Source organism: Corythoichthys intestinalis, chromosome 12 (genome assembly GCF_030265065.1).
Source record: "Corythoichthys intestinalis isolate RoL2023-P3 chromosome 12, ASM3026506v1, whole genome shotgun sequence".
NCBI lineage: Eukaryota > Metazoa > Chordata > Actinopteri > Syngnathiformes > Syngnathidae > Corythoichthys > Corythoichthys intestinalis.
In genome coordinates this window covers 44018201-44037505 of record NC_080406.1, presented here as the reverse complement: position 1 = coordinate 44037505, position 19305 = coordinate 44018201, and the positions used below count along the sequence as shown (strand labels likewise).

At 39.9% G+C, this 19305-nt stretch overlaps 1 protein-coding gene across 1 annotated transcript in view; it reads left to right on the top strand.

The window, feature by feature from the left end:
- LOC130926797 (syntaxin-binding protein 5-like) overlaps positions 1-19305 on the top strand; it is a 177460-nt gene that overhangs the window by 120243 nt on the left and 37912 nt on the right. Inside the window, exon 3 of the mRNA XM_057852032.1 lies at positions 14347-14428. Within this exon, the coding sequence (XP_057708015.1) occupies positions 14347-14428 (82 nt within the window). The remainder of the gene's footprint in view (positions 1-14346; positions 14429-19305) is intronic.

Sequence of the window (19305 nt, the reverse complement as noted above, 5' to 3'; positions counted from 1 at the left end):
CAACTCTACAACTGAACCATGCCACCCCTCAAGGGGTAGAGGCATTTCAATGAAGTTCAGTGTTTGCATTATTAATTTTTTTTAGGCCAATTCTTACACTTTTACTGCAAATCAATATCGGCTCCAAAAATTAAATAATAATCTGTATCGGTCCTGAAAAACCAATATCGGTCGATCTCTAGTGAAAACCACAAAATTCATGCCTGTGGTTTACTTTTGCATGGCACACAAAACAATGTGGCGGGCCAGATCTGGCCCCTGGACTGCAATTTGACATCACTGCTCTAAATTGTCCATATGTGTTAATTTGAATGTTAATGGTTGTATTTGTGGTCTATGATCAAATGAGCAGCTGCCTCTTGGCCAGGTCAGCTGGGTTGGCTTCTGACACATTCATAACCCAAGTGAGGATAAGTGCCCGAAAAAAAAAATGGGCCGGAAAACAAATATGAATGCATTTTACGTGAATATTAATACTACTGATGCCAAATTTGAGTAATGTAAGAGCCATGACTTGCCCTGTGTGGGCATTGGAAACTCCATCTCATTTAATAATTCATGTTTACTCTGTTGTTATAGATGGAACTTAATGGCAGGGCTTTGGCGAGAATGAGATAACAAGAGTGGAAGTGAGACAATTGCGGTTACTTATTACAGTTGTCTACCACGATGACATGTTTGGCCATAACCTTTAATCTTCAACTGTCGAAATGAGTCTGTATTAAAAGAGACATTAACGATGTTTTGTCAGCCAGCTTTGTCTAAATCCTCAAATGTATTCTAAAAGCATCGACAAGCAGCCAACGATCACGCTTGCACACACTCATTTCACATCCTCCAATTTTTTGTCCTACCTCCTCTCTGCTGTGAGGTGATACTCTAATTTAAATTGCCCGACCTTCTCTCCGCTGCTTAACTACTATTATAAAACAAGCACAAAGTAATTACTATACACCTCACACCCATAGACACACACTCAGACAACGGAGATAAGAGGGAAAAAAAAAATCCCTAAAAAGGAGGGGGTGATAGTAATTGCTAATCCTACAAGATGAAAATGAGATTTTTAACATGGATGGCTAGAGATACAAGAAGTGGATCTTAGGTCAGTTAGAGAACTAATGGTGGGATCAATACATATCAAAGTGCTGTGATATGATTCAGAAAATTGCACGCTTTGATCAGTGGTCATTTTACATGTCAGCACTCTAAATTGCAAGGGAGTCAAAGGGACACAAACAAATGGATTTTATTTTTGGCAGGTTGAACACGAGACAGTTTTAACCATTTGTAGAGCACTCGTTTAACTCAACACTAGATGTTCGATATATTTTGACTAGGAGGACTGCCAGTGCCGTTATTGGCATTGAAAGACGAGTAGTTTGAATTAATTGGAGGTCTATAATTGTCATTCTTGCTCCAGCCTTCACCGTGTACCGACGCACTCTCTGAGCTCCTGAAGCACTGTCGAAAATCAACCTATCCAATGAACCTACTCAAATTGACAATATTGCGAAATGCCATGGCAATCAATGACTTTTGGGAAGATATATGAGTAAAAAAAATGGACTAAGCAACTCTAACATGCTAGACTGTGCGTCCCGGGCTGCTGGGGTACGGGTATTGATAAGCATATGCTTTTTCCCGTCTTCCTTAATTATATAATGATTATTCCATATTCTGTGACTGTCAATGATTCTCTTTCTTGGCCAAACTATCCCACATTCTGTAACTGTCAATGATACTGATGATGATGACTATGACAATAAATTTCATTCATTCATTCAATGGGTCAATGAGTTAAATACAATGAAATAAAACAACAACAACTTTAGAGATCAAAAATGGTCACTCACCCTGTAAAGGGTTAAAGCAGGAAAATAGTTTTTTTCTTGGATACAGCAATAATATGGACCACTTATCCCAAAGTTTCAGAAATGACAAAATCTTAATAAACATGAAACAAGAGTGGCCGTACAGCCATTAATAGACATTGACCCATAAATGTGTGTTAAGAAATATGTGAAGCACTTTGGTCACTCTAAGGGTATAGCTAAAAGCTCTATGTAAATGTTTGTAATTCAGCATTTACCAAACCAACACTATTTAACTCAAGATTCCTAAGGCTAGGGTCATTTTGAAGGTCTTAATGCACAATTCCGATTTTTTTGTCATATCTGATTTTTTGGCGGGCCCGTTCAGGCTGCCTTTGTCCATTGAGCCCTTTCCAGTATCACGCATGTGCACTAATTTGGAGTCCGAGATGCGCTGAGCAAACGGACTCGCATGCACAGGAGCATCAAAACAAATGACTACACATGACGCACATACACACACATCCAGATAGAGTGGTACGTCTACATACAAAGTTAATTCGTTCCAGGACCTTGTTTGTAAGTCGAAATGGTCGTATGTCGAGCAGGATTTTGCCATAAGAATACCTTATAATTCCAATAATTTGTTCCACAGCCCAAAAACCTACACTAAATCGTCAATAAATCCTGCTGGTACTATTACAAATGGCAATTACACTTAGCAAAACATATAAATTATAAATAAAAATCGGAATAATAATATAATAATAACAATGATAATTCATGTAGTGATGTAACGAATCGGGTTCTAATGTGACGGACGTTTTTTTCCGTACTGGAATGCACCGCGTGACTGACGTGACAGAGAGAGAGACGGATGCGGTTGACAGTTCACTTTCACTTTAAATTTTTTCTTGAGAACACTGTCAACTGCTGTGGACAGTAGACGTTCTGAAATATATGATAAAAACCTGACGGTGGTGATTTCTTTGGCGATGTTGCCACAATAATAATTGTCAGGACTAGCGAACGGTGGTCGGAGCTGGACTGTGGAGATGTATTGTTGAGCTAGTTTACGGATGTACACCCCACGCTCATATTTTTCTATAATTTACATCTTCATTTCAATGGTAAGTGTCACCTTTTTCCTTGTTTTACCACCTGTACCAACCTTTTTGAAACCGGTGTTGATTTCTCCCACAAGAAATCAGCCGTACGTCCGTCTGCGGTGCTGTCAAGTTGTCGTATTTCGAGCATGTCGTCGGATGTAGAAACAAATGGCCAGTCAAATTTTACGTCAGATGTCAAAAAGATCGTGTGTCGAAGCAATTGTATGTCGAGGGACCACTGTAGTTTGCCCCGACTCCCGGCCGTGTAAGCAATCTTGAAATATTGCTCATTTGGAGCAGAGAGAAAACCGGACATTCTCAGGCTTATCCTCAACCTATTTTTTTATTTTTATTTTTTTATGACTGTTGTCAAGCCCACCCCATCCCCAAAAGCTGCGTTCAAGCTAGGCGCTAACGCTAATGCACAGCTGCACCGCTACCGTAGAGCCCTGTCTCTCTCACTCTTTGTTGACGCAATTGCTGCATGAATTCCGATGTGGGCGACTTGACAGTTTAGACCGCAGCCACATTCTGGAAAAACGTGGCCCAGATCGGATTTTGACCACATAAGAAAGTGACCTAAAAGGGATTTGAAATGGTCCACTTTTACGACATTTTTTTCCATTCAAACTGTCAAGTTAATGCCTCACTCGAGTCGGAAAAACACGAAAAAATCGGATTCGTGCATTAAGACCTGCGGTATGAACCTAGCCTAATTGATTACACTCTTTAAGCCATCACACACTCAAAAAAGAAACACCCACACACAACTGGGCAATTTGTCCATTAACACAAAACAGAAAGGTTAGGATTTCTCAAGACAGACAGTATAAGGCCTGCTTTATTTACTTAGCCACTGCCATTGACAGTGATATAGATTAAATCCATTTTAACTGGCTGGCACTGAGTTATCATGCTTTTCACTGCCATTGACGGCGATAGACGTCCAATCCAATTTGACTGGGAGACTAGGATGATCGCTGCCAGCCCCTCCAGTCAAAACGGTTTGGGCGTCTGTCACCGTCAATGGCAGCCATTGAGTTCAGATCCAAAACATTGCAAGCATAACAGAATGAACGTTAACTGAATGCTCAATATGACAAATTAAATGGTTTTGGAAAATGCCGAGGGTGCATGCAAGCTTTCGCGATGGAACATTCGGGAAAGAATCAAAAGTGAAAAATAACTTTCGGATTGATGGAAGTGGTAGTGTCAGAGGAAGAAGCAACCTAAACTTATCACTCAAATACAGAAGAGTAAATGTTTTATTTAACTCGTACGAAATGTGTGATAATTGGATTAATGTGCACATCCTGCCCAACGCTTAACCACCAGTGTAGCGATGTCGTCTCTCCAGGTGACGCTATTCAACTTTTAGTGATTAGTATGACCTGAATGACTCACAATCTACATTTTAAAAAAAGCAAAGTTAATAATAGTTTACCGTTGTAATTACACATATTGCAGTGTCTAATGTAGTGATCCCCTGGAAATTGCTGGGTGACAGTCCAGAGGCTTGCCGGAGTGAATGACTCATTGACATACACTCAGGATAAAGCAGATGTACAGAATATAACAAGCAAAAGTGGCCAGATGGCTCAGCCACAAAGGCAGATCATTGGCAGTATGTAGTTGTTTAAATGTTAAATTGGTACAGAAAAAACCCCAAAACAATGTTATTGCATAATTAAGTGTGCTAATTAGGATATAAAGGCTCTGTTAGTGTTTATGATCTTGCAAACGTGCAGATTAGAGCATGTTAATTTGTCTCCAGAAAGTACTCGCCAATCTGGTTTGATTAAAATGAATGTTTATACGGAAAACTGAAATGACTTTGTCATGTTGCACTTTCCCATTACCCTTGCAAGTAGAGTTGTTTGAAAATATCGGCCACCTGATAATATTGGCCGATAAAAGCATTTAAAATTTTATCGAAAAATATCGGTATCGGTTTTCCACCAGTATGTATTCTGGGTTATAAATTATGGAGCCTTTGTGGATGGACTGGTCACAGCTTAGCACAGCAGCTGCGCTTAGAGTGACCTTTCATTGTCTCCAAACTAAGATGCTATAAATTTGCTAACTGAAGTAAAGACCCTAATCACTCATGGTGCACAGATTGAATGAACAATAAATAAAAAATAATGAACTAAAAATTCATCACATATAACTTTTGCGTCACCAGAAATGCATAGTGATCGTTTGTAGACAACTTTTAGTACACATACCATTCTGGAAGTCGAATAAGCGTACCAGTGAATAGTAACTACCTTGTTCGTGGAAAAAAATCTAAGAGTACATAGTGTATTGTTGTGTACAGTACATTACTTTAAAAGAGAATAAATGTTAAGTCTGTATGAAAGATTTGCGGAGTTAGGTCTGCCTTTGACTCGGTCTGACAGCAAGTCAGAGTGTATGTGCAAAGTTTGGTGTTCTCTTGCACTTCGAACAAGATTTAATGTTGCACCAGTAACAGCAGGACACTGAAAAAGAGCCATCGAGTCACCTCTTTGTTACATATATGGCAGAAAAGACGAGAATGAAAAACACCTTCCAAAAAAATCCCTGGAGTATCAACAAGATACCTGAGCGAAATATGGGCGGCGCCATCTTGGAAAATGTCTGCTCCAAACTTCCAGTTTAGAAAGAACATGAATTGCGGTTGACGTAAGCAGTGTGTTGACAAAGCCAAAACTGCAAAATCAAGCCAGAGGAACCTACAGAATCTCCAAAAATGGATTCAGCACGACGTAGATGAGATTGTATGATTGTTCTTATCACTTCGTTGATCATTCATGGATAAAATTCTAACAACCTGTCAGCCTGTGTTGGCGTAAGGTGTAGATTGATATGCTGGCCACTTGAGTGACTAAAATGAGGTGAAATTACAAATTATATTACATTTGCCGAATGCAGAAGGGCTGACATGGATTTTGTTGTGAGAAGGAAATATTACAAAACATGTACATTTAAACTAAATTAATTCTTTATTATTGTAGATATTGATCTCAATAAAATATTTAGACAAGATTCCATTTGTTTCATTTAAAATGATTGGTGCATGTGCAAAACAGGTCAATAAATAACAATTTTTTGAATACAATTGAATACAGAGAGGACCAGGCTGACTTGCCATGGATCTTGTATATGGCGGAGTAAGGCTTCAATGTATCTGCACATCTGAATGACATGTTTGTGCACCGTCTCATCTGTAGTGACTAATTGAGTCTACAACTACGGATTATGTTTTTTTCTGGCAAGGAAATATAGGACAAAGAATATCACACACTTTTATAATAACTCAATTCAGGTCAGTGGGTGTTGCCGCTTTGCTTCTGGCTTACGCACTGGAGAAAATGTAATTCTCACTCTAATGCAACTCATTACTCCCTCCATGTACCAGAAAACATATGTGCTAATGTGTCAATTGTTTTATATTCATAGGCGAGGTGACCACGAGTCACCTGAAATAATCAACATTTTCTAGAGCATGACAGCAGTCAGTCACTATGTGTTTATCTGACAACAGTGCTGTGTTTATATCTCGTATGGATGTAAGCGGTTCACCTTCACATCAGCTTTGTGTTCTGACAGTGTTTCGGTTGTTTTGATCTGGCCCCGAGTGTGATGTGAATTTGAATGCGATGTGTGCTAAGAGTGGTTTGCCAGGGGGTGAGTGATGCACACTGACACAGACCGATGATTTAAATCTGTTTCCGTCCACTCCCTTTTAAGCACTTAAATCACATACACCGGCTGTGATGGTCATTACCATCCAGAGTCAACAAACTACTGAGAAGCGAGCCGTATACTAAAAAGGTCTGTATTCCCGTAGCAAACTATATAGTGGCGTAATAGTTACTGAACATGTTCTTTGGATAATTTACTGTATATTCGTGCCCATGGACAAATCCAGTCATTATACATAGTCAAGTGATTTTTTTGGGAAATTAAAAAAACTAAACAAAAACATGACCATTTAAAGTCCTGCCATCCAAATATGTGGACATTACATTTGGGGCCTACACAACACAAGATGTGATGTTCACATATGTGGATGCCAGGTCTAAATTATTACTGTATATGATCTTTTTTCTTTTTTGCCATTAGTCAATCTTGTATTTTTCACCACCATCCATCCATCCATCCATCCATCCATCCATCCATCCATCCATCCATCCATCCATCCATCCATCCATCCATCCATCCATCCATCCATCCATCCATCCATCCATCCATCCATCCATCCATCCATCTGCGGCTTAATCCAGGGTCGGGACACGGGGGCAGCAGTTTTAGCAGGGAAGCCCAGACTTCCCTCTTCCCAGCGACTTCAGCTAGCTCCTCCGGCAGGATCCCAAGGCGTTCCCAGGCCAGCTGAGAGACATGGTCTCTCTAGTGTGTCCTGGGTCGTTCCTGGGGCCTCCCGTCGGTGGGACATGCCTGTAACACCGCTCCAGGGAGGCGTCTAGGACGCATCCGAACAAGATGCCCGAGCCACCTCAACTGGCTCCTCTCAACGCGGAAGAGTTGCGGCTCGACACCGAGTTCCTCCCGGATGACCGAGCTCCTCACCCTATCTCTAAGGGAGAGCCTGGACACCCTGTGGAGGAAAGTCATTGCGGCCGCTTGTATCCGGGATATTGTTTTTTCAGTCACGACCCACAGCTCGTGACCATAGGTGAAGGTAGGAACATAGATCGACTGGTAAATTGAGAGCTTCGCCTTTCGGCTTAGCTCCTTCTTCACCACTACGGACCGGTGCAGAGTCCGCATCAGTGCAGACACTGCACCGATCCACCTGATAATCTCCCGCTCCCTCCTACCCTCACTCATGAACAAGACCCCAAGATCCTTGAACCCCTCCACTTGGGGCAGGATGTTATCCCCCACTCGGAGAGGGCACACCACTATTTTCCGGCTGAGGACCATGGTCTCGGATTTGGAGGTGCTGATCTTCTTCACACCCGCTTGACACTCGGCTGCAAACCGCTCCAGTGAGAGTTGGAGGTCACGGCTTGATGAAACCAACAGCACCACAACATCTGCAAAAAGCAGAGATGCAATGCTGACGCCACCAAACCGGACCACCTTAACACTTCGGCTGCGCTCAGAAATTCTGTCACTTCAAATTATGAACAGAATCGGTGGCAAAGAGCAGCCTTGGCTGAGTCCAACCCTCACTGGGAATGAATTCGACTTACTGCCGGTAATGCGGACCAAACTCTGACACTGGTCGTACAGGGACCGAACAGCCCTTACCAAGGGGCTCGGTACCCCATACTCCTGGAGCACCCCCCACAGTACTCTCCGAGGCACACAGTGGAACACCTCCAAATCCACAAAACACGTGTAGACTGGTTGAGCGAACTCCCATGGACCCTCAAGGATCCTGCCAAGCGTGTAGAACTGGTCCACTGTTCACATGCATATATAAATTAATAAATTATTAATAAAACAGTATTATTACAATATGTCACAATTTTGGGCGGGCAGGCCAGGTGGACCCAATCGCAGGAAAAACACAGGGAGGCAAGGCAGAGTACTCAAAACTGTTTAAAATGTTTTAATTAGTGATGTAAGAAGGTGCGCTGAGCCTTCTAAGCGTTTGTCGAATAATGAAGGGACGTTTCCGCGAAGTGCGTACTGAGGCTTGCTTCATTTAAGGGAGGTTCCGAAAACGAGGTCTGAAGCCTCGCTGCTCAGCAGTACCACGTGATTGCTGCAAGAAGTGCTTTAAATTTTCTCGCATGATTGGACAGCTCGCTATAGTACATAAACACGTCTGGCTACATTTAAAATTTGAGTATTTGAGAGAGTTACGATCAGGTGAGAGTTTGGGTAGTTTGGAGGTATTACAGAGTGACAGGTTTAGGAGTGACAAGAGGAGGAGGAGTATAGTAGTTGATAGGATAGAGCCAACAAGAAAGGACCTCTCCTGTGTGGAAATTTTTTTGTTTTTGAATGAAAATGAATGAGCCACCCTCATTCTGTACATCAATTTTTAAGTTACACTTTTACTGTCCTCTGCCAGATTACGCTCATGCCAATTTCAGAAAATACATTGCACAACCTCTCATATTCTGATAATACCATATGGGAAATAATTTTCCACACACTACACACTATTTATTACAGTAATCCCTTGCTACTTTGCGGCTGAATTTTCACACAGTCAGTGCATCACAGATTTTTAAAATCTTGTTGTAGGAATAAAAGAGTTCTAAAAACATTTATGTACACTTTATTTTCATCTACGTATTTATGTACATTATACACACACCCCCACACACGTGTTATATGAGAGAATGTACAGTATGTATTATTTATATTCATTTTTTTTTTTTTAAATTTACGTTTCAAACTATTCTTTAATAATCTAATGATCCATACTGAATGCAATCATAGGATTTTATATACACTTGTTGATATAATACATTCACAAAAAAATGTATGTTAAAAATGGGGCGGGGGGGTGACTCTATTTCGCGGTTTTTCACTTTACGCGGTCGGTTCCTGTCCCTATTAACAACGATAAGTCATGGATCATTGTATGTACATACACTGTATGTGTTCATCTACATGTACATAGAGGATTTGGTCAAACAATATTTTGTAAATGAATTCCTTCCTACCTGAAAAAAAAAAAAAAAAAAAAAAAAAAAAAAACATCAACAAATCACACATGTGGTTAAGAGACAACTGACTGTGATTATGCACTTAACCAGTAGGGGGTACCGTGTTCACATGAAGCTTCGAAAAATGAACCCTTTCTCGTACCAATTGGCTGAAGTGGTTCAATGCCTCACGAGGCTTCATCTCACCATCACTAGTTAATGATAGTTAACAAAAACACAAAGTATAAACAAAAGATTAGGGACCAAAAGGGCAAAGTCCGAACAAAACTATGAGTATGAACAAGGGACTAGGTATCAAAAAATTTTATACAGGGGATGCATGAACACAAGGCTGTGGACGCAGAAATAGACAATGACGCATCAAGGACTGAACAAAAATGGAGAGCTTAAATACACAGACAAGGGGTAACGACTCAATGAGGCATAGGAGGGTGACACGATAAGCTGCGGATTGGTCAACACACAACGCACAGGCACAACAGGTGACATCAATGGGTAATCACAAGGACAAGACACACTAGGGCACAAGCTTGACAGAACTTAACTCATACCATGACACAATAAAAATGAAACGAAACATGAACATTCTGGTTGTGGCACAAATCTGAAGTGTACATATATATTCATTTCGTTTTTTGAGTGCCATTTAGGGCCCTAGACAGCCAATCCCTTTTGATTGAGAGGGGCCAAATGTATAGACCCTACTCACGTGACGTCACAGCCACGCCCCCGCGCCACGTTGTCCGTATAATCGTCATGTTAATGCATTAGCGCTTCGTAAATTCCTCCTATTATGGCGTGTTTTTCTGCTCGTTAACATTAATTATCAAAATGGTGAAGTCGTGTGTGGCGGTCGGTTGCAAAAACAGAGAAGATAGACGGAGAGACTTGGAAGTTTTACCGTATTCCGAGAGACCCGAAGAGGAGACCGAGATTGACTGCTGCAATTCGACGAGAAAACTGGGCTCCAAACGACTACTACAGATTATGTAGTAGTCATTTTATATCTGGTAAGATGCATTTAATATATATTTAGAGGGTTTTGGGCTGACAACCACAATTAAGATCATTGCTAGGCTAATCACCGACAACATACACTCAGACGTTGTGAATGAACTACCTGAAAATATATAATTATAAGGGGATAATCAGACAGTTGTCATACAATTAATTTACAATTTCACTATTGAGGTCAAAAGCCAAAAAATAAATTCAACTAGGGACAATCTGGAGTAGTGCTATCGCACTTCATATTTATTACATATTATATTTGTATGTAGTGAGAGTGCTATCGCTAAACCATATAAACATTAAAAGCCCTAGCTCCATTGACAAATGACATGAAATACATTAGACTTGACAGTGGATGTTAGCAAGAACAAAAGATTTTGAATTGAAAATTTCGTAACTCACCTTCCGAGCACAAGATTCCTGCCGAATTTTCGTGTACGAGGACCTGTTTCACCCAACCAGCAACGTAGCATTTATAAGCCTCCAAGCTCTTAAAGTTTTTCAAACTTTCGTGAGAATAGGCTGATTTTGTGTGGACAAGATAGTTGTAAATATCAGGGTCAGGCAGAGACGGCAAAGGCAGCCGGTCAAAAAACATCGATTTAGGCATCAAATACGGATCTGGCGAATGGATAAACTGAAGCTTTTCCACGTAACACCGTAACGCATCCAATGAGTTTACGGCGTCAGATAACACCGGGGCTTCCATGAATTGCTCTATAACTTGCTCGACTAATTGAAAACAATGAGAATAGGTCTAAAAAATAGGTACAATATGGCGGCCGGAAACAGCGACACGCCCATTTTGTGACGTAGGTGAGTAGGGTCTATTGCCTGGAACTCCAGACTCACCGCTGTTCCAGCGATAGAGTCTGGCGACCGTTCCGCGGATCAAATTTCCAGGGCGGAGCAAGCCACAGCAAACAGAGAGTGGAGTGGACCAATCAGCGACAGGCAGACGTGATGTTGGTAAAGCGACAAGAAACTAGCGTGTCGAAATAAACACACGAGGAGAGCGGAGAACAGAAAAGTTTATTCAACGTCGCTAGTGCGAGACAGACTGTTGGTTTTAGCGACTCAATGTGTTTTTTGTCATTTAAAACTGAATTTACCGCGGATTGGAACATATTCTCGCCTCTTTCGTTCGCTATCTGTGTCGTTGTGGAGATGACTTCCAACGCGCAAGAGTGACGTTGCTCGTTAAGAACACGTCACGCAAATGAACAAATCTGATTGCAGGGATAATTTTGTTCTGGCTCGAGTGGCCAATAAGAAGCCGGGTCCCAGACTCTTTTCAAAGTGTTTGAAAAATACAGTAAGAACAGTCTGGCCGTGCCAGGCAAGCAAATGTACACCCTATAAAGGGGGAAACTGCCTTGTAGGTTTAACAAAACCCTCACCAGCACAAGGAAAACATGCAAACTCCACACAAGAGGGAGAAGAGATTTCAAACCAGGACACCTCACCGTGCTGCCCTCAAAATTGTTGCGATAATAACACTTGAGTGCTTAATAGGCGTTACACAAAGTCATACGACCGTTCCCTTATTTCCCCAGTGAATGAGTCATGAATCTTAATGACAGGATTTAGGCAAATGCAGGATAGGTGTATCTATAAAGGGGTGCAATTTGCTGTGCATTCAAATATGGATTGCAAGGATCTGCTGAAGGTGCAATGTCATTTTAGGTCATGAGCCAGATGTACATCTGTAAATTTGCTTCTTGATCCTTCTTCTCTTGCCTCCATACTCCTATTGCTGTTTCACGACTGGATTAAAGCCCTATCTCATACAAGCTGCAACGCTCCTGATGACTTACTGAAGCTATTCATTACAGCTTTTCACATTTTGTTCTCAAAATAACATAACAGATTTGTGATTGCAGCTCATAAAGGTTACACAATCACCTTGCCTGGAGCGGTTTGTGATCTGATGTGATGATGTGAGTCGGCTTCATGCCAAGTGAGGTGGGGAGGAATCACACTTTGAGGGAAGAAGGGGGAACAAACTGGGTGCTTTGTGACTAAAGAGAGATTTGTGCACGCACAGGGTATTTATGATTTTATCTTATTTTTCCTATTCAGAAATATGGTCAGAAAGAGAACCAACATTTCAAGTCAATACTTATACAAGGTTTTACATTGTCATGGCATTCACTGAGAACGAAATGCGGAAATTGAACTTACGTTGAATGTCTAGACTGTGGAAGACCTTACACTGTCTACAGTGCTGACACAGTGACATTCTCAGTGTTATACATAAAGCAATTAAAAGGCTGGCTCTCTCCTGGCAGAATCTTTTAAATGTAAATCAGGGTGCATTTTAATACAAAACCTGTTGCCCCTAATCTGTAGTTTGATTTTTGTTCTGTTCACACACCTAATCAACATATCAGAAGCCCTTTCCTTTTAACAACATGAACATGTAAAAGTAATTTGAAAATTGCTTCACAGCGTGAACACTGTTTACTTGAATTGGAGAGACAGCCAGCGGGGCTGTAAGGGCATTGTTCCTTCCTTGCCCGGATGTTTCACCGCTAACATGAGTGCCCTGAGGAGGGAGAGGAGTAATCATAATACATCAATGTGCATTTACTGTACGGTACACCCAACTCCATTCGTCTGATGAAGATTAGACAAAACACGCAAGATGTAGCTTTAGGTGAAGCTTAGTTTAGAAAAGATAATGCAGTGGAGTACAGCTATTGTTTGTAGAGAAACATGAAGTAGATGCACATACAGTTTAAAGTTTTAAGTGCCTGTGACAGCATAAAAAAATCTTAAATGTGAATTAGAATCATATTTTGAGACGATTCGACTATATACAACAATTTGGCAAAGCGTAGATGATGAGAAATTAGTCTTTTAATCTACCGTTTATCCCCGCCTGTCATTATAGTGCTCTAGGGTCCCCACCTGGAGGATGATGTCGACAGGGTCACGATTTCATCTGATTTAGAATTCAGCCCATTGAAGGGGTGTTATTCAGAATGAGGAAAATAAGACAAAGAGAGCAGCAAAATGTCATTGTTTCAATCTCTCTCCTCCAATATTTTTACAGGATATTCTTTTTATCTAAGTATTTTGCCTCAGTTGCCAAATAAATGGTATGGTCATGACAAATAACAGTCTTGTGCTAAATGGAATATGTAATATTAAAATGCATTTATTCAGGACTACATGGCAAATTACTCAATAATGGTCAAATCTCTCGACTTCTTGCACCTCCCAAACGATAATTTATGCCACCGGAGTTAGTCCGGATTTTCTCTTTTCCCTGCCCCAGCTTCGGAGAGCGTAAACAAACCAGGAGGCGTGACAGCTAGCCGACATGCTAACCCGAACAGAGCGGCATTTCAAAGTCTTATTCTTGCCTTTCGAAGCGAAAAATCACACAAAACTACCACTGATTATGTCACACAGTGGCGGGGTTGTCGATTGTCTTCATCGATCAGCAACCCCCCTGCGGCAATCCAGGAAGTCACTCATTTTCATGGCGCGGGATTAAAAAAATTGAATACATAAATCGATCGCTTCCACACAGATCCAAGCGGTCCATTTCATTCAGAAGCATAAAATATCGTGTGAACTATGAAATAAACATGCTTTTTGCTGTCATAGGCACTTTAAATTGAGTGGACCACAGGAGCATGACAAAGCATTTACCTTTGTTTGTTTTAAACTAGCAAATAAATCTAATAAGCATTGTAATGTGTAACATTTTTGCAAATTCTTTATAAATGTTCCTACATTTCCTTGACTCTGTGATGTCATCAGACTGGGTCGACCTGGGGTTGACTGCTTTTGTCAGCATGAGAGCGGTGCAGCTGTTCTTCAACTACAGTTCCTCATCAACGAGGTAAGACTTAGTATTATGGGGCACTTATCTACGACTGAGAGGGGGAATTTTATACAAGAATGTAGAAGAAGGTATCAAGCAAAATCGACTTTCACTGCAGTGGGTGTTGACTGCCAGGTTACCCAGTCAAATAAACAACATTGGACTACATTTGTCATCAATGACAGCCATTAGGTTAAACAGAACCATTATCCAAATTTGGTCAGCTTTAGAAAAATATCAAATGCATTGTACACAATTGGTGGCCATGGGCATACCGCCATCACTGCTATTGACAGTGATAGACGTCAATTCCGTTTTAACTGGGAGTGCTGGGAGCAACTGAAACAGAGTGAATCTAAATTACCGTTAACAGAAGTTAAAGTATTAACAGTAAATGTTCCTGTAATTTAAAGGGCAGTTGAAAAGTTGGTCGGATTTGGGTGTATTTGCGAGAAAAATGTGTTTTTTTTGTTTTTGTTTTTGTTTCTTAGTACTCGGTCAATACTGCCTTCCTACACCCGGAAGTGTGACGTCATTTACAGAAGGCAACAAAAGACATATCGGACTTTATCCATAGCAGTACCAGCAATAGTGATATTTCAAGCGAAAGTACCCAGTCAGGATTGCTTTTTCATGACGTTAGCGATGACGAGGGCTTACAGGAAATATTATCAGCAATTAATCCTTACATGGTTGAACCTGAGGCGTCAGATGACGACAATCTACTTGGCACAGCAGACAGTGGTGATGATGCCGATTGGCAGCTCGATTCCTTAAGAAAAGAACAGTGGTAAGCTTATGTCTAGCATCGTGATTTCTCCTTGAACCTTTCTTTCCCCAGTTATTCAGTTATGTAATTATCAGTAATTGCAAAAAAAAAAAAAAAAGTCGATCAGCTATATACTAGATCTAGTAATAAATGTATCAAATTCACATAAATAGAGGAGCTGTCAGCTGTCCTAGCTACCTATAGCAGGCCAGCAAAAACGACAGGTCGCACTTCAACAAACAGGTAGAAAAATTTGCCCTTCCATATCAAACAGAATTGCATCAAATTCTAGAATTAGAAAAGCCAGTAAGGGTCTAGAGTATTTACGTCTTTGAAAAACCAAGGTTGTATTCTCCTAGGCTTTCAAAGCTTTCGTTGCCTTAATCTTGAAAGCAAAGGAGCAATCGAGAAACCGGGAAGAAGTTCTTCTTCTTGACTCTCACAAGTGACAGTCTCGAGTCTTTGTGTTTCATCACTACACATCGAGATGGGATAATGAATCTCACGAATAAAACCCAGACAATCTTTATAATATATGGCGAGGATAACGTAGTGCTGGCGAGGTCTCCTGTAAATTACGTCACCAGGTAGTGACCGGCAGCGAGGCGCGTCCCTCGTTGCTAAGGTGTTGCTATGTAAGTTCCTGTAAAAACTACGTGGTCAATTCAATTTTTTTTCTGTAGTATGAGTTTTGACACAGCGAATGATGAATTCAATACAAATTAACCAAATAAAATGCTCAAGAATTGAACTCTTCATCTGCCCTTTAAGTTTAAAAATGATTTTTTTTTTCCCTATTAAAAAAAAAAAAAAACAGTAAATATACCTTATTTTTCGGACTATAAGTCATAGTTTTTTTCATACTTTGGCTGGGGGTGCGACTTATACTCTGGAGCGACTTATGTGTGAAATCATTTCACGTGTTATTTTGGTGTTTTGGAGTGACACTGATGGTTTGGTAAACTTGTTAGCATGTTTTTATGCTATAGTTATCTGAATAACTCTCAATAGGAGGGGTGTAACGGTACACAAAAATCTCGGTTCTGTACGTACCTTGGTTTTGATGTCACGGTTCGGTTCATTTTCGGTACAGTAAGAAAACAATGTGCAAAATATAAATGTGCTAGTTATTTATTACACACTTTTGTGCTTTCAACAATAGGAATATTAGCCGATGGCGGAAAACACATACAAGACTGAAAAAGCAGTTTCTGCTCTTGCACTCCTCTTGAAAAGAAACTGCTGTATTTTAAGCCAAAACAACTGTTGTGTTTGATAGAACAATATGTCTATATGCTGCCATAGCAGATTCATGGCACATGAAGCCCCCGAACTATTTTTAATTTGTCCGTTTTACCTTGAAAACCCCCGTTTACAGATGTCGCGCAACCGTTTTTCTTTTAACCCTGCCATAAAACTAAGGTAATTAATGATATTTATCATTCAAAATGTCTGTCATTTTTAGCTTAGAATCATTAATTGATGTCTAATATTTAGTTTAAAGAGAAAAAAAGACTTTAAAAAATTATTCACTCACAGATTTCAAACTTTTAAACAAATAACGTCACAATGAAAAAAATGGCGACTGGAAAAAAGTCACGGATATCTAATTCTTAACTATCGCTTAATTGTATTTTTTTGTTACTGTCGTACTTTCTCCGATATGTTAGATGATAAATAATCGATCCAAACAAAGAAAAATTGAAAATAAAACGTTTAAAGGGGTAAATAAATGAAAAAGAAAATCTAGGACCACTCCTTGATGTCTGCGATTTCTGCATCGCGACCTTGTTATATTGCCATGTTTCACCCATAAAATTCCCTCAAAATCCAGCTGTGGGCATTCACAACTGTGTCTTGATACTCAGTGATACATGCTACATGGAGTTTTTGGATCGAAACAAGGTAAGTACCCGATAACATCTCGTTAAATTAGTGGCGTCTGTAATTCTGCTCTCGCCTCCAGATAGGGTTTTGCTGTTTAAAAAACTTTTTTTTTTTCAAAATGCCCTCCTGTTCAAATTTTTTCTTCCCCCAGAAAAATGGAGATTTTAAGCTTTCCAATGATGTATCACACATGCATATCGGCCAATTTTGAAATTTGGCCAAATTGGGGGTCTCAAAGCAGAACTTCAAGTCACCTGAGTGTTTTCCGCCCTATACAAAGCTAGAATTCTGCTCAAAAAGTAACGGGTATTTAAAGATAATAATCCAACAACAATTTGCCTTTCAGACCCCGCGTATTGGTCAGCTTTCTTTCTGAAGGAAAGAAGAAAAAAGAGGTCCTATGCTAAAGGGAAAAGCAATCCCAATGACAAAGATTTTAACATGTATTTTACAAATGAAATGCCTCAATGAATGAACGGTTTTCAAAACCTTTATTGGTGGATTTTCTCAAGTTAAAGCGCCACACAGAAATTAATAAATTTAATTGTGTAAGCAGGATCTGTGTATTATTATTATTTAATTACAGGTGTTTTAGCTCATTTCAATTTATTTTACTTAAATGGGCTATTATTTATTTTACTATGTGTTTATATTTTACAAATGTGATGTAGTATTCATTTATATTGTATATTTTATGTTGTCTAACTTTAGTTCCTATGTGAATATTAGTTCCTACTTGTTTTGTTGTGGTAGGAGGGTTTTGTATTGAACACGGGGCCGTGTTCGTTATTATTATAGCAGAGAAGACAGCAGTAAATCAAAAAAGACAAGTCAACTGTGCCCCGATCTACCACTCAAGAGATCTAATGGACTCAAAAAGTGGGTTACGATTGCATATTAGTTTGAAAATCGACCAGATCCACTGTATTTTTACGATTCTAGCTAGTAGTATTGACGCAGGAGTGCCGCGTCTCGCGTCAAATAATAAACTCTACTGTTCTTTTCGCGTGCGTCGCGTTGAGCCGCTTCTGGGACGCGTCTAACACGGGGCCACACTGCGACTGGTGTGCGTTGGCTGATTGACTTTAACGCCCGCGTTTCACTGCCTTCTCGCGGCGGCCACGTTGTCACGCCGTTGACGTTTCTGAGTTATATACTGTCCTACCGTGTTGGTCCTCATTATAGTAGAGAAGACAGAGTAAATATAATCTACACAAAGAAACTGTAATCCGATCGACTCACAGCCTCGAAAAGTAAGGGTTACATTATGTCAGAAACTTGTTCGGTACGCCTCCGTTCCGAACCCAGCACCCCGTACCGAAACGGTTCAATACAAATACATGTACCGTTACAGCTATGTTACGTTAACATACCCGCCACGTTCGCATTTTTTTGTTCATGCATAATGTAACATTTTCATACTGTACACTTATTCAGCATGTTGTTCTCTATTGTATTTTTGTTTTAAATGGCCTTTCAAGATGACATATCTGTTCTATGTATTGGATTTTATCAAGTTAATTTCCCCCAAAAATGCGATTTATACTCCGGTGCGACTTATATATTTTTTTTTTACCTCTTCATTGCGCATTTTTGGGCTGGTGCGACTTATACTCAGTTTCAACTTATAGTCCAAAAATTACGGTATATATTTTTGTTTTAGAAATGATCATTTTTTTGTTAAATAACAAAAAAGGAACAAACTGTAAATTTATTATTTTTCTTTTCATTAATTTTTTTCAATTTAATTTAAAACGATATATTTTAATTGTCAAAAATAACAAAATACCTTAAAATCTATTTTAAGTGGGATGGTTGGCACATTAAAGCTGTTGAAAATTTAAGAAGATTGTTGATGTGTTTTCTTAGTTTGAGTGTTACTCTCTGTCTCTTTGAACTGTGGTTCAGCTGCCACCGTAAATGGCAGCCAATAAGTTAATGCAGGTATTCTCCTCATGGTTGCTGCATGTCAATGTCCTCTCATACATTCAAGTGTGTGGGCCGTTACTGCCCTGCTAATGGTTGCTTTCCCAGAGTTGTCTCTTGACATTTAGTTTGATGTATTGACTTAATCTATTAGTACGAAAGTGGCCACTTTTAACAGGCGTGTTTCAATAATGACAAAATGAACCTTTCAGCACGTCGCCAAAATATTAATTCACCAGCGACGTTCCAAACATAAAAATAATTATAAGAATAATAATAAAAATTGAAAGTTAATTTGAAGATTACAACAAAA